Source organism: Echeneis naucrates, chromosome 12 (genome assembly GCF_900963305.1).
Source record: "Echeneis naucrates chromosome 12, fEcheNa1.1, whole genome shotgun sequence".
NCBI classification, from domain to species: domain Eukaryota; kingdom Metazoa; phylum Chordata; class Actinopteri; order Carangiformes; family Echeneidae; genus Echeneis; species Echeneis naucrates.
Genome location: NC_042522.1, coordinates 5,713,594 through 5,730,491, shown reverse-complemented (window position 1 = coordinate 5,730,491; position 16,898 = coordinate 5,713,594). Strand labels below are relative to the sequence as shown.

At 39.8% G+C, this 16,898-nt stretch overlaps 1 protein-coding gene across 1 annotated transcript in view; it reads right to left on the bottom strand.

The window, feature by feature from the left end:
• LOC115052187 (matrix metalloproteinase-17-like) overlaps nt 1–16,898 on the bottom strand; it is a 70,079-nt gene that overhangs the window by 28,017 nt on the left and 25,164 nt on the right. The window contains exons 2-3 of the mRNA XM_029516173.1: nt 4,132–4,264; nt 3,018–3,153 (exon numbers count right to left, since the gene is read on the bottom strand). Coding sequence (XP_029372033.1) covers nt 3,018–3,153; nt 4,132–4,264 — 269 coding nt within the window. The remainder of the gene's footprint in view (nt 1–3,017; nt 3,154–4,131; nt 4,265–16,898) is intronic.

The following is a 16,898-nucleotide window of genomic DNA, read 5'->3' as shown; positions in this document are numbered from 1 at the left end:
ATCTCTGGTCTGTGTGTGGGTGTGATGTGCACAGTGGCTGGGTGGGGAGGGGTTTGTGGGGGCTAGGGGCAGGGTAAATTGATGTTGCATAGGTTTTATTGATTTCATCTGTGCCACGAGTGATGTAAAAGCTGGAGGCTGACCAGACTTTCGACTTGAAAGATGAGGGCACCTCACTGATGCCGACCCTCCTGCAAATCACACTGTCATAGTCCCTCTGCGAGTTGCTTCTTGTTCACACCAAGTTTGCAAGTCATTGATTTGATGAGCACCACAACCAGGGGTTATGAAGTACAGACTCAGCTAGTCAAATACATATTATATAATATATTCCTGTATCAATATTTTCCCTCACCCTTACTGGAAATGGCGAAAGGTCATGTCATCTTACAAAACCAACCCACCCCCCACCCCTTAGCCATACAGGCAGCTTGTCATGTTGTTACTCTCACTACAAGCATAGTTTTCACTCCACCTGAAACGCATTTTCAACCTATTCTTCCTTTCTTGGCAGAGTACTCTCAGTATCACATGTTTTCGAGCACAGCAAAGACTTTCACAGTCAACCTGTCTGCTGTGGCACATTGCTGCTGTCAGGCACACTCATAGCTGCAGCTCATAGCAAAGTAACATCCAGGTACACTAAGATGCTGCGCTGACCTGTCAGCTGTAAACACCTTCATCTTAACTAAAGCCCTTAGACTTGTGATGAATTGGGAACTATAAAAGAGCTACAGCTTGTTTTTTTTTTCCTTTTACATGCTTTGTAGCATACCTAAATGCAATATGCTATTCAGCTGGTCCTATTTAGTTTTTCATTTTCGTACATCTTTCTAAACTTTACAGCTTTGAATTTCAGTCATAACTGTTTCACTGACTGAGCAATAAGCACTGGATGCTTGCTGGAAGGGCTATATTTGGTGATGAACTATGAATGAGCAACTAAACAACTGAGCATAGGCTGCTGGGGCTAAAATGTGCGTTATAATGCTGATTACATGGCTAATTAGCACTCAACATAAACTAGAGCTGAGGCAGCCCCAAACTGAAATCCAACTGAAAATGCCGATGTGTGCAGGAAGGCAGCAGTGAAAGCACAGTACAATACATGCTTTCTGTTGGTAATTCAATAATTGGACAACTATGCCATTAAATAAAATGCGTTCATGAATGACTCATCTCATTAACAACAATACAGCTGGATGAACTCTGGAGGTCTGTGGGGAGACGTTATCAAAATGTGTCTGCTGTCACAGCTCGTGTCTGATGGGTGACTGAGTGAGAAGAACTGGACCTCTAAACGCACATCTAACCAGTTCAGAGAAATAAAGTTGTAATTTGGAAGGTGACTGTATAAATGTGTGGACTGGTATCTATTTGGATATGCACAAAATGTGCAAACTAGACATCACACCAACTTTATATCATCTCCTCGTTGAGTCACTCGTTATGGCGTGTGTGGATCAGCACAGGCCGAACATATGTTTCACTGCCTCCTCAGCTGTCTTGCACTAATCTGTATCCCTGACAGATGGTCAAGCTGCACTTAATGTGTCCATGTTATCCTATCATGCACTGTATAAACTGCAGAATAACTCTTACTTTTCAGGAACTGTGTCGATGGCCTGTGAGAAGGACTGCATGGATGAGGTTTCATGTGTGCAAAAACCTCTCTTTCTGAATCCTTACTAGTATTTCAAATCACATCACTCATCATACATTTTTTACTCATGGATGTGCTGTTTTATTGTTAGAGGGGAGGGAAGCACTTGCAGTTTCTCTGGTTGCCACTGGTCTTTCCAACCAGCATGCCACTTGAGTACAATGCTCCCCCTCTGAGGTGCAATTGATCCAAAGACCTAGAGACCTCCGCCTTGAGGAGGAGTAACCCAACATAATCCATCAAAAGATGCACAGATGGAGCGGGAAATTGTAAAAATAAAATTGTTTATGACTTCTGGTTTCCTGTGGTGCAGCAGTGTGGTGTATTGTGCTGAACTGGATAGAACTGTGCTTGGATCTCAAGTCTCAATAGAGACATAAGGAACTACAGTGAAAAACAATATCATAACGTGTTAAAATAATTTTTGCACCTTAAAGTTAAAAGGGCCAATGAGAGACATTTTCCAACACTCCAGACTATATAGACTAGATAAATAATGTATTTTATTATATTATTGGATGATAATCATGGTTCATGATTAATGCAAACTTTGTTGTAAGTGATAAACATGATTATACATATTTTATATACTGCTGTGAGGCTTAATCTATACTCATACATCGTAATGTATTTGTTTATTAGACTCAGACAAGTTCATTTTGGTTCTATGTGCTAATTATATATATATATATATATATATATATAAACATAAATATACAGGGCTCCCAAACAATCACACACACAGGGGCCCCATATTAGGTTGCCATGCAAACATGCGGTGATGTTCCAGAGTGAAAATGCCGCCATTGCTCAGCGCAGCTGGAGCAGTCTTTCAGGGGATGGTGCCTTGCTCAAGGGCACCTCGGCAGTGCTCTGGGGGTGGACTGGCACCTCTCCATCCACCAGTCCACACTGTGTATTTCATTGTCCAGGCTGGGACGTGAACCCTCCAGTTCCCAAGCCAAGTACCAACCTACTGAGCCGCTGCTGCCCCTACCCAAGTGCATTGTTTGAATAAATGCACTTTACTTTCCACTAGTAGTTATGGCTACCATGCATATACAATTGACTGATTTCACTGGTGATGAACTTTGATGTGGTTGCTAGGTTGCAGCAAGATGCTCGCACGGCCCAAACCCACCACTGTTATGGCGCTGATAAGAATTCACTCTTGACTCCATGGTGTTATCCATGTGAAGCACCCTTCAGCATTCAGCACTGCTACAGATGTAAATGGTGAATGATGCTGGTTCAGTGTGGTTCAATGCACTTAACAATTTCTGATTGTGTCTATTGCTCACTTTATTCTCTGGGCATTACCACAGAGCACACTGGCACTTAATTGTTCCCTTACCTCCATGAGAGATGCCTCTTGTTCCATTTGTTCTGAGGGTTCAAACCTCGTTTTTTGCGGCCAACTGTCCCCTCAGCCTCCGACACATCTGGCAGAGAACATCTGGGTGTTTTCATCAAACCCAATGTGGCTTGGTCTAAAGAGAGATGGAGAGGAATGGAGAGGTCATGAAAACTAATGGAAGCACAACAATTAAAATAATAATCAAAACAAACATGAATTCATTTTCAACTGCTTATCCTTAATATGAACATAATACTACCATTTCACCTTCATTTCAGAGAAAAATGGAATTTCACAAAGAGAACGAGGTAAACAAAAAGTGAATGTATAAAATACAAAATATCCGACCCATCACCGGGGTCAATAGCAATTTCAAAATGGCTGCTTCAATGGCAGTGTGTATGTCCATGTTGTTGGTCCTCATATACATGCATTAAAAGTAGCTTAGGAGAGGCTATTTGGGCCATAACGCACACATGCTTTCTAAAATACTCTCTTACATGCCCAATAGCATTCTCACACACTACTGTTCGGGTCATAAATTATACTGGCCTGCACACAAGTGCTTATAACACCACATCGTTTTAAATACAAATCACATATAGTGTCATGTTTTCTGTAGTCCTCAATGAATTTCGAACAGCGATGAGGAATGTTTGTAGAGGGGACCGGTAATGTTTGTATGAGCTTGGCAATACCTATGTGTGAGAGGCAATTTAGCAGAAAAACAGCAGAAGGTAGTATGTTAACAATATGCTTACAGGCTGAATTACACACTGGTGTGTCCAAAATACACTACTATTATCAGTCACCCTGTGTACAGCACTGTCATTTGCTCTGTATTTGTGACAGTAAGTGTGATTTATGTCGACAACGTGTATCCGGGTGTTGTAGACCTGTAGGAGTATTCAGAGTATCAGTGCCTGCTGTGTCAGAATGACATTTAGGACAGTAAACTTTGTTGTGGGTCATATTGCATTATATTATATATCTCATATAAGGCGCACTTAAATATAAATCTCCCACATAGTGTAGTCACACAGTAAAACACACAGAGGGATTGCATCACACCAAGTGCAAACTCTCCCACAACCAAAGAACAGCCACGCACCAAACACTCCGGTCTCCTTCAGTCCTCCAAACTTCTGCATGGCTTTGATGGCCTTGGTCAGGGCCTCCTTGGTCTGAAGCTGGCCAGTCACTGGGTCAGGCGGGGGCAGGTAACCGAATCTGCTCAGCCAGTCCTGCAGAGGAAACAGTAGATACCGAGTTCAGGGGTCATCACAGACATTTCAGTGACTCTAAGTATCCCAAAGCTTCTGAGAAAGTTTGACTCCCACTCATGTTTATAGTGTGAGCATATGGTGTGTGTATGTGGCAGCATTGAAAGGGAACGTTATTATGAAAATATCTCTAATTTGATCTTCAAAGTGATGAAGCTAACTGGATTTGGATGAAGCCATTGGCCCTTTGAATATTTACACTTAGAATTTCACTTCTATGACAATGTCCTCAGTGAAAAAAAGGCTATGCATCTGTTATCAATATTCTCATCATTGCTGGGTCAGTTTTATGTTTTTTTTTACTACTAATTTTGCTCATTTCACCTTGATGGAATGACTGACCACAGATGCACAATTACTGCAGCTTTTGTCTAACAAAAAAAATACACAAAGTGTTCTCAGGTCTTTCTTTGGTTGCTTTTATGAAGCTACTAATTTCTAGTCATCATCTGTTCCAATTACAACCAAATCCACTCCCTTTCTTTCAATAATTGATTCTGGCTGTGTATCTTTGTAGTGCTGTTACTCTCCTTTTTTAGTTGTTTCTCTTTTGCTGTCTCATTGCCATCCATCCGTCTTAGCTCCATCCCTCCATGATCTGATAACCACTTTGTGTTTTTTAATGGATTTATGATTTCCCCTCATCAGAGGTGACTGACGCTGATCAATAGCAAGTCAAACACTCTCTATTTACCATGCAGAGAAAATTCCACCAATGATTGAATTTAGTCCTTACAAAGCTGACTTATGGCTGGTTTTTATCCCCTCATCCTTGGCTTTGCTTAACAAAATAGGAAAATTAACAGAATACAGATGACCCCAAGAAGCATGAGGCATGATGAGAAAGCCAAATGATTCTGGGAGCTTTTTAAAACGGAGGAATCAGAACAGTCAGGCTGAATAACAATGTAGACAATCAGAAAGTTTTTTTTTTTTTTATTTTATTTAAGCTTTTTATGTTTCTAATTAATGAAAACGTGTGGTCTGTATTTATTTTATCTACAAAAGATCAGGTTAAAAAAACACACACACAACCTGTCAATGCCTTACAGAGCATGGTGCGCAACAGTATCTTGCATCAGAGAACAATGAATGGAAACATAAAATCGGGATCGTAATTATTTAAGCCGACTGGAAATGGTGGTATTAACAAAGAACACAAATGAAAACGCTTTAATAATTCAGGTAGGTGATTATTCCTGTGTACATCTCTATGGCTGGTAGCACTGTGTAAATGCGTGCATGTCCAGTAGACGCTCGGCTTTTACATCCCAGTAGGGAGTAAATTTATGTTGACTGTTAGTACGATGAGTAAGCGCCTAGTTATCTCTCTGCTCTCACCAAGATAATAATTTCCTGTGTTTATAAACACCATCCTATCATTTAACGTCCTGATAAATGTCCGACAGATGAGCCACTTTTCACTTACTAATAAACCTGAAGTAACTGTTATCTGACAGTGTGCTTTTAGTGCCGGCACGCATGCCACGCGCAGGCAGGTGAAATCCGGGTGGATGAGGACCGGTCTCTTTTTAGAGATGCTCTGGAAAGATTTTACCACATCTCGCAGTTAAAAGCATGGAAAGATGAGAAGAGAAGAAAATTAGGGCAAAAACAAAAACAAAAACAAAAAAAAAAAAGAAGATTGGAAAAAAAAAAGAAATGAAACTAAATTCAGGGTTGACATGTTGTACACTGTATGTGGCCTGGATGGCGGGGCGTTATGCTGAGCTGGAGGTTCCAGGCAAGCACTGTGATGTTCATAAGCCACCCAGCACACTTGTCAGCAACAGAACAGTCTGTCAAACAGAAGTACAGAAAAATAATGAAACTGCATAAGACCATATTGATTCCTATTGCTGAATTTCCTTTGGTCAGTTTTTCTCCGTTCACAGGCCAGTCACAGAACAACACACCTGCAGCTACTGCAGACTCACTGTCCTGCTCTGAGATCAGTTTGCTGACGCTTGAACTTGGTCTCTTTATTAGCAGAATGACTTCATTCCACCACCCTGTAACAGCTATATAACAGATTTCTACTCTTATCTCTTGGGTGTTCTGTCGGCTAATACCTGGACTGTAAAATCATGAAACAAGAAACAACAAAAAACAACAACAAAAAACAGACACCTCAAATGCACTCTGACAAGTCTTATATGCATTTGTGGTTTTTGACTATAAACTAAGCAAATTCGGCACACTGGATGGAGTTCAGTACAGTGCAGGTATAAGTTATTACAAAAATACTATAATTATATGATTAACCTTTCTTTTGCCTTCATGGAAGACTACTGATAGTAGCTTTAGCTATAAGTATATTTTTTCTGTACTCTATAGACTGGAAATAACAACGGAAAGACATATACCAAATGAATTATGAAATAAAAGCTGTAAGATGTGAGTCCAAACCTCTGGGCTTGTTTACTGACAGTTCAATTGTTAGACCCCGTTAGATGCTGCTGGTGCGCAGATGTCTTGCAACAAATGCTCTGTAGTAAAATGTATTCATGAAAGGCTACAGTTGATTATATTAAACTCCTGAAAAAAAGAAGAGGAAAATTACGGTGGTGTGAAGAAAGACCAAACACCTCACGCTCGTAGAGAAATGGAAAAACGTTGTATAGATGATGCTAAGTCTGAAGCTGCCTGTACAAGTTCATTCCCTCTAAATCTGTGATTAACTTCGGCACAACAGGGCTGACGCAGATGGCTGAGATTCCAATCTTCTTTAATCATCCATTATTAAGACACACAAAACAGCAGCACAAAATGATGCCTAACACTTAATCTAGTATCTCAAATGAGAAACATATTCAGAAAGCACACCCTGCCACAGCAGCTGCCACTCTGGTGAGCTCCTTTTTTTCAGTCCGTCGTAGTATTTAAGTAGTTGTGGTCAGTGTGAAAGCATTACTGTTGAAATAAGTAACAACTGATATGATAAGTTGCTCAAAAAAGTGAAGGGTTGCGGTGGGTGCTGGAGCCAATCCCAGATGGCGTCTCGGGCGAGGGCGGAGTCACCATTCACACCAATTTAGAATCACCAATCAGCCTACATGTGCGTGTCTATGGACGGTGGGAGGAAACTGGAGTAACCAAATAAACGCGACACAGAAAGGCCCCAGGCTGGGAACCCACAACTTTCTTGTTGTGGGGCAACAATGGTAAAACGTAAAGGCTTTTATAAATACATTCTTTCAAAATGCCATGAAGTGAAAAGAGGCTCTTGATATAATCAATACAAGAAATGCATTTATTTGCATCTTGTATTTATCTCTTTCTAAATTAAATGGAAAGGAAGCTTTTTCAGGAGCACACCATTTCAGGACCAAAACACAGTCTTTCATTTATATAATACAGTCTCCTGTATTCATCAACTTCACTCTCTTCCAACTGTCCCTCAGACCTTTAGATCATTGTACACATTAGAAAATTGTGTCATTGTATGCAACATCTGTGGATCCGAAGTTGCTATAAATAAATGCAATCGCATTTGGCTGAGATTGCTTGGGGGCTTTTTCCATAAGGTTTAAACTCCTCTTTACAGATAAACACTAACACTCACATGTGGCTGTACTGCCACATGGCCACCCTTTCAGCTAGCTGCTAATATGACATTATGTTGTCATATTCACAATAACAACACCAACAAGTTGATGATTATCAAGTAATGCACATGCGACCACCCTCTAAGTCAAGGATGCTACCATGCTCAATTCGCTCCCTGCTATTGCCTTCATAGAGCCTGTTTAGGTTATGATAGAGTTAAGTCAAACATGTTTTTTTACAGCTCGATAAGCCAAAAATAATCATTAATGACTTATAACTGAGAATTAACGATAGGTCACAGTTTATAAAAATTGGTAACTTTTAGTAACTTCTATATGAATACATTTTATCGTCAGGTAAGTGCTCCAATAAATTATATTTATACACAATATTTCTGCAGCACGCAATTTTCCTCCAGTGGCAGCAATGAGTACTAATGCAAGAACCAGCCTTCATTTAACAAGGCGAGAGAGTAGGACACACGAAGAGGGTGGAGGTCAAGACAAAAGGATGGCGCTGAAGACTTACTTTCAACATAATCAAAAGTTTTGCAGAAACGTTTAAACTAAACGTTCTGTTTGGCAATGAGGCCGTTTATTATAAAGCAGTGTGTCATTGTGCTGTGTTGTGGACACACAACAAGGTCACAGTTAGATGCTGTCAAGTGCCACTAAACTTTGTCATCCATCTAACTGCCATGGCTGCTTGCTGTTTAGAGAGGTGACTGTGAATATCAGCAAGTACCATCCATGTAAGCGAGAGTTTGCATTTGAGTGAAGGCAAAATAAAGTGTGAATTTAGCCCAATAAAGACTTTTCGCAAGAATGGTAAGAAAAGATGAGAGAGGTTTGAGGGTAAGGAGCCTGGAGAAAGAAAGACTAAGGTAGGTAAAAAGAGTCGCCTGACGAGAAGGTTTTTCTGATTCTTAAGATCTATTCTTCCTCAAGGGAGCTTTTTGTTGTACAACCTTGTAAAAACATCAAACCAAACCTCTAGCTATGATTTCGAACAGCCAAGAGAGAGAGGGGCAGCGAGTCATGCATGAGCTGCATAGAAAAAGAGAAAACACTGACCAAAAAGGAAGACATAGAAATATATGCCCTGACACAAACATTAGTGGCATCCAACACTTCCTCTTGGCCTTATTGCAGCTGACCTGCTTACAAAATGGATGGTTCTTCAGAATAAGATGGAGCAACAGGTCAGTGTGAGCTGATAGCTGCGACTCCTCATATGTGTTTTCATACAGTGTGTGCTGTGAGTCTTTAGTCCATAGAAGTAAACTCTTCTAGCTTCAGTCAATCCCAAGAACCGTTTATTAGCTCCTGTGGGCATTTCATAACTTTTTTCCTCTTCAACTGACAAGTGACAACTAAATTCAAGCTGACAGCAACTGTTGTTTTCTTGTAAGAGGAAAAACACCCAGCCCTTTGAGAGTCACTTTGAAAGACAATAAATGGATGTTTGTACTGAAAAGGCAGATGGAAGGTTATTATATTGCATCCCATCAATGTTATAACTTTTCTTAAATATAAATAGATCAATGGGGAATTTACAAAAGAGAAAGAAAAGAAAACAAAGAAACTGTTCAGCTTTTAAAGTCTGCCATAGTTTTAGATTATTCTTTATTTAAACACAGGAAGCTTATTCATATCTATTTTGGAGACTTTTAAGATACAATCGCCTGCAGAAAAAGGCAGAGGTGATCAGTAACGTTATAGCTTTGACATGAATAGCTTCAGCACCAATTTGGACTGGCTTCCATAAGAAGGAGAAAAGTCTTGAGTAACATGAAGGGATCAATCATCTTAGTATGGTGCTTTTAATCTAGTGATGGATATTTCCTTGACACAAGCAATTATGAAGGAAGACAGGGGATGCAATGCCCATCTGTTGTCAACCACTTTAATCCATATCTTAACATCTATGCAGTGGGTCACAGGGACTTACATGGATTTTTTGTGCATTCATGGTACATGGAGAATGGACCTAATGGGATTTTGTGAGCCACTGACATTCACCATGAGGTTGCCATTGTGATTGTTTCCTTTAGGATGAACTGTAATAACTGTAATGTTAAATGTTATTCCATTGTGCCAATTAGCATGGGGGCCAGCACCACAGCATAGTGGTTAGCGCTGTTGCCTCACAATAAATCTTTGCATGTTCTCCCACCATCCAAAGACATGCATGTTTAGGTTAACTGGTGACTCTAAACTGTCTGTAGGTCTGAGTGTGAGTGTGAGTGGTTGTTGGTCTCTGTCTGTCTCTGTGTGTCGGTCCTGTGATGGACTGGTGACCTGTCCAGGGTGAACCCCGTCCTCACCCAGTGTGAGCTGGGTTTGGCTACAGCACTCCCCGCAACCCAGAAACAGATAAGCGGTAGAATGAATGAATGAATCAGCATCATCATGTTTGAGATGTTATTGTTCACATTTAACTCTAATTTCCTCATTTGCTTTCAAAGGGATTTTTTGGCTTTGGACTCTTAGTCTAATTAACACCTATGCGGGACTGCTAATTTAGTACAAAAGCTTCATGCACTTCTTTTAGTAACTTCACACAGATTTAAACTGATGTGGAGAAAAGGCAAATGGAAAATGAATACCTCATTGCTACATAATGATGTCAGCTATTAATTGAAGACTGGTAGTTCTGAAAAAGACAAAAAAAAAAGGGTATGGTATTCACTAATGATGTCGTATAAATAAAAGAAATTATTCAGAATATCAATATCTTTTTGAGGTATTCATAGGCTTGGATGGATTTGTTGTATAAGACATTAAGTGTAGGAGGAAGTATCACAAAATCACTGGCAGTAGAAACACACATGCACATACATTTCATTACAGACTCAGTGCACAAGAAAAGAGAAAACGTCCTTCAGTTTTCAAACGTTAACAAACATAAAGATTTTTATTTATTTTCTTCGATAATTGATACAATTTCATGAGATTTGTCTTTTGTCATTTTTGGACTTTTTCATACATTAATCAATAAATTTTTAGTTATTTTTTTTGTTTAAGTTTTCTTATTCATTCATTTATTTTTTGCGTGGGGCTGATAGGACCAAGGCGATTTTACGACAAACAACCATTTTATTTCCACTTCCACCCACCACTAACATGAACATAATTTGAACCAGTCCCATACAAAAGAAAAGAGGCACAGGTGAGGGAGAAGATGGGCAGAGTGGAAAAAAAGTGGCAGAATGGCAGGTAAAGAGCAAGTTAGCAGGAGCAGCTGAAAGACAGGAACTTAAAGAGGAATTTGTCAGCTGCTCCTTCTTATCGTTCCCTGGTCAAAGAGTCAAATGGACCAAAGGAGGAGTAGATCTGAAGAACAAAGTGAATGCCAAAGATAGACGGTATGGATGTGATAAGCTTTGATATAAAGGTAGTAGCTCAATTATTCTATATGAGGAAGCGGGACAATACTGCACATCCTGAGATAGAGGAGCAGTGTTTGCATAGAGGACTGCAACATGTAGAAATAGCTTCAATTTAAAATTATGCAAAACATAAACATTGTTATAAATAAATAAATAAATAAATAAATAAATAATAATCACTCAGCATTCATTGTAAAATCTGTTTTTCTAACGTGCAGCTGCTTTTTTGGGGATTTGTATCCGCCTCTTAATGAGACACTTTGATCCTCCACCCTTTTAATTTATAAAATGATGCAGTATGGAGGAACTTTTGGCTACAGCAGGGTAAAGATGAAAGAAAACAGAATGAATAAATGCACACAGTCAATGCATTAAACAGAAATGTTTCAAAATTTAACATCTTTAAAAAAGGAAACTTTTAGTACAAGAGAGCATTCATTTTCCTTTTCCTGGTATCACTGCATCATTTCCTTTATCTCTTAGACAGTTAATCTTGCTATGCAGTTGTTTTCGCATTTCCTATTTGAATGCATCATTATATCTGGCAATTTATGTGCCACTGTCTGCAATATTTCAAGCCGCTTAGTTTTCAGATTAGCAGCACAGTTATGCAATGACACAGAATTCAAAGGATTAGTAAAAGTGAAAGAAAACAGCTAGAGTGAAAAAATGTCCACTGATGATGATGATGATGATAATGATAACCATGATAGTGGCTATGTAATATTATATTTTCCATCTCTGGACATCCTGCTCACTGCGTCTGTAAGATATTCAGCGTTTCACAGGGTGGCTGCAAAACACAGCTTTTCACAAAGCTTTTCACTTTTCACAAGGAGATAAACTGTAAGTTGAGCACGCCACAGTAGGGAGATTGACACTGTACATGACACTTTTGTGCACAGTAAAGGCTGACTGAGAATGCTGAAACAGGTAAAGTCATGACCATACAACATGCAACTGCTTGTTTGAGTAAATCTTTGGTATTTGAGCTGCTGTACTTTTGTCGCAATATCATCCACAATACCATCCACTTACCCACTTTCGTCACTGCCTGTAAACTGATACACAGGCAATGACAATTCCAACAAAAACAAATCGGGACCTGCGCGACCTGTCTTTCCCTTAGATCTGATCCAAAACTGTGAAGATTTACACTTCAATGAAAGACATCTGAGGCAGTGGGACCGCTGCTGGATGTGGTGCACATACAGCATTGTGAGACGCTTTAAGATGCTTTAGATGTTTAGATTCTCATTGACCCCACAATACTACAAGCGCGGAATTTGATCCTTCTCACACTCGAACTGCAGAAAGACAGCGACCCCAACACAGTATCAGATCGGCTGCCTTAAGAGACAAGAAGAACAAGCGACCTGCTGAAGACGATCTGGCATCAACATCATTGTGTCATTCTGAGATTACAAGAGGAGACAGAAGACACTGAGACACCCTAAATCACCCCAGAACAACTGTGGCATGTAATCCAATAGCCTAGTACCTTGAAAAACTGTGCACACGTGTTTAGGGGGTGCTGGGTTCAGAAGGCTTCGCTTTCAGTTCACTTAGCCTGTTTATTGGGAACAAAAAAAAAATAATAATACAAAATTTTATGGCACCACATCCATATTAATGGATGAGGAGTAGTTTGGTCTGAGGAAATGACCCCGTAATAACACAATATAATGTACTGTCTGTAGGCTATAATTGTACTCACAGGGGCTCCACTGCTTTAGAAACAGAAAGACCAAAAGCCTCTGAAATTCACCGTATTTGAAGATTCTTGCAGTTAGCTTATCTTCCTCGAAACATTCGTAGAACTCATAGTTGTGACCTCAGGTCGATCTCATTCATTCATTCATTCTGCATTCATTCATCTTCAACTGCGTGTCCATTTCTGGTTTCCATGGAGTGCTGGAGCCAATCTCAGCTCACACAGGGCGAGGGCAGGGTATATCCTAGACAGCTGGCCCCGTGATCAGTCCATCACGGGGCCAACACACAGAGACAGAAAGAGACCAACAACCACTCACACTCACACGCAGACCTACAGACAGTTTAGAGTCACCAGTTCACCTAAACATGCATGTCTTTGGATGGTGGGACAACATGCAAAGATTTATTGTGAGGCAACAGTGCTAACCACTATGCTGTGGTGCTGGCCCCCATGCTAATTGGCACAATGGAATAACATTTAACATTACAGTTATTACAGTTCATCCTAAAGGAAACAATCACAATGGCAACCTCATGGTGAATGTCAGTGGCTCACAAAATCCCATTAGGTCCATTCTCCATGTACCATGAATGCACAAAAAATCCATGTAAGTCCTTGTGACCCACTGCATAGATGTTAAGATATGGATTAAAGTGGTTGACAACAGATGGGCATTGCATCCCCTGTCTTCCTTCATAATTGCTTGTGTCAAGGAAATATCCATCATTAGATTAAAAGCACCATGTTAAGATGATTGATCCCTTCATGTTACTCAAGACTTTTGATAGAAACCAGTCTAAATTGGTGCGACCTTCTTAGTGTGGGGCAACAGTGCTAACCTCGACGCCACCATACTGCCCCAGGTTTATCTCATCTTCTACAGTGCAGAGTAAGTGTAAAAACAAATTCTAGGTATCTACTTAATACAGCTTCAGGATGCTTCCCAGTAAGCAACCAAAATCGGTTTGTGTTTTAACGACACTGCTTTAGAAAAGCAGTTGAAAATCAATCCATGCAGCATTCGCCATTCGGTCCTGCTATAATTTGATATTTCACACATACACAGTCACACGCTCTATATGCGTCTAGGCCTCTCTTGCACACGCACATAAATTGTCGGTGGGTATTAAAGTAGGTATTAAATCATCCAAGGTTTTGCTTGTTCTGTTTTGTGCTACATTATCCGTGGAATAAAATTTGTCTGCTCTAAAAACGTTGAGCCCTGGTCACCATAATCCTATTACTTAGTAAGGACGACAGCAGTTAAACAAAAGGCTTCAGTAGATATTTCTTGTTTTGGTTTATGTCTCTGTCTCGCTCGTCACTCCTCTTTCATGCCACATTTTCACTTATGTTTGTCACCACGCGCACCATTCTTTTCTCCCACCTGTTTGGGATTTTGCTTCATGAATATAATCATGTTGTGATGAAAAATACAAATGATACTCCCCAAGCTGAAGAGAGTATAGACAGGGTTAGACACTGAGGCAGGAAGACGGATGCACAAATGCAGTATGGCCTATAAAGAGAGCACTCTGTATTTAACTCCACCACATTCCCTCATCCTCCTGTTACACATTAAAGCCATTTGAACATCATACAACACATCCTCTCTTCCCAGTTCCCCAAAGGGTCAAAGTTCATCCCTGTCTCCATATAAAGCTCAGTCTGTTTCATCCCTCCTGCTTGTCAGCTCCTGTCTGGAAAATCCTCCCTCTGTTTTTTCCTCATGCACAGCTGCTGGGTGCCTTCAAGCTCAGCCTTCTTGACAAGGAATGAGTCACCAGGAGATGTTTAACCTCGCGACCTCACTGTCTCTTCAGTTCACCAAATTACCAGTGGCCCCTTCATGTTTACATTGTTTTTAACGCCTCTGGGACGAGGATCGACCTTTTCTTTCCCTCCGATAACAAAGATACAGAGCTGTAAAGGGCTAACACACAAAAAGGTTCAAATCAAGTAGTACTTGGCAAGTTTTCCTTTTGATATAAGTGGTGCCTTTATGTAAACATACATATGAGCTGGTGATATATTAATAAAAGTTCCATGCAACCACGGAGTGGTGTGGTGTGGGGGGGGGTTCAATAATGGAGCATAACCTTTAAGATCAGCTCTCAAATGATTCAATGATGCATCTCACATATACACAGATAGGGAGAGTGTAAGATATAACCTACTTTTCCTTCTCTCCAAAAATCCTCACAATTATTCTGCAAAAGTATTTTGAATTTCAAGTGTTTTATTTCTTTTATGTAGCATTTCCATAATATCCACTTGAAATTAAAGATACCTTTTAATTTCCTGGTAGACAAACTCAACAAGCTCTTCACAGACTGTCTATCCTTGAAATGTTTCAAATTTTCTAAGTGCATTCCTCTGAACACAAAATATTTTTCCAAGTTCCTTAAAAAAATCCATTGTTTACATAAATACTATTCATCAAGCCCTACCATTCTAACAACGGTGTGAAACCAAATAATAAGGATGTGTCCTTCAAATATAGAAATGTCACTAAAGGAAGATAGGATGATAGAAAATTGGCCAGATTGAGCAAAGCTGTAGAAAAGGAAGCTTCACTGGTTTATTAAAAATACATTTAACTGTTGTATTTTCTCACAGGGATCTAGAAAGATGTGGGGAAAGCAGCTTTTACCAGAAAGTACCAGCCAAAACTGAAAAAGCTGAATCTACACAACTGATTTATGCACATGGCTTTAGATGTTAAAGACCTTGCTGAATGCTTTTGATAGCAGCCATTCCTAAACATGCTCCACTGTTATTGTCCAACCACAGCCAATTTGAAAAAATAGAGACTTAAGAATATTTTTTTTTCATAGAAATGATAAAAATATCTGTGTTCATTTCAGGTTCTATCAGTACTGCTGGAACAGATCTAAAAAACCTACCATATATATACTGTTTAAAAATGACACACACAAACAGGAACAGTCTCACATAATAAAGAATCAACTGTAGTGTTTGAAAAAGAAACACACACACACACACAAACATCCTCATCCACCAAAAAGGCCGTCAAAAACGTTGCCCCTTTTTTGTGCATCACATCAATCAACACAAAATCTCAGCTCTCAGCCAAGCCGATTTCTCTAAACCATTTCTCGCCATAACTCCCTGGGAGTGGCTGGGAGTGGATACACTAGCTGCAGCAATGTGATCATTCTCCAAAGCAGTTGGAGCAGCTCTCCACTTTATATCACCAGCTTACTCTGAGAAATCATTTACTTAAAGTATTACACTGGGATGATTTAACAGGCAGGCAATGCAAGCCTGCATGTTTGACTAAGGAGCTCATGGAAATCAAAAACCAGAGGAAGACTTTGAAAACAAACATTGTTTCCTGAGGAAATGAAGGATTTGGACTTACCTGCAACGAGAGGAGATAAAACTAAAAGGATATCAGGAATAGTAGGAAAGAAAAACTGCCAGTGACATACAAGGAGAGGACGCACAGCCTGAGAAAGATGTGCGATTACAAAAACTACTCCCAGGCAGCAGGAATTAGACATTGAAGCGACCTAAGATATTGTGTTTTCTCTGACGCCAAAAAAATGGATTTCCTTCATGAATGCAGAGTTAGATTTTTTGGAGAAACTAGGAAAAGACTTTCTGCTAAAATGGGCGCATGACCACATCTGCGATTTAACACCCAGCACATGACAGGACTGATCTACAGAAAGGATGAGGATGCTCACAGTTTGTGTTCCTTAAATGAGCTCTTCCTCAGCTACCAACAAAACATGTGATATCATTGCCGAATGCAAATAGAAAGTCATCCAATATCCAGTCACTTGCCATGCTCAGTAGAAATTATGCCTACATTAGATTTCTGGACTTCACTGAGTCTGAAGTACCAACTGTTTATGAGAAAAGGCTCTATAAACAATTTTGTGTTATCAACAGAGCTTTTTTAGTTTTAA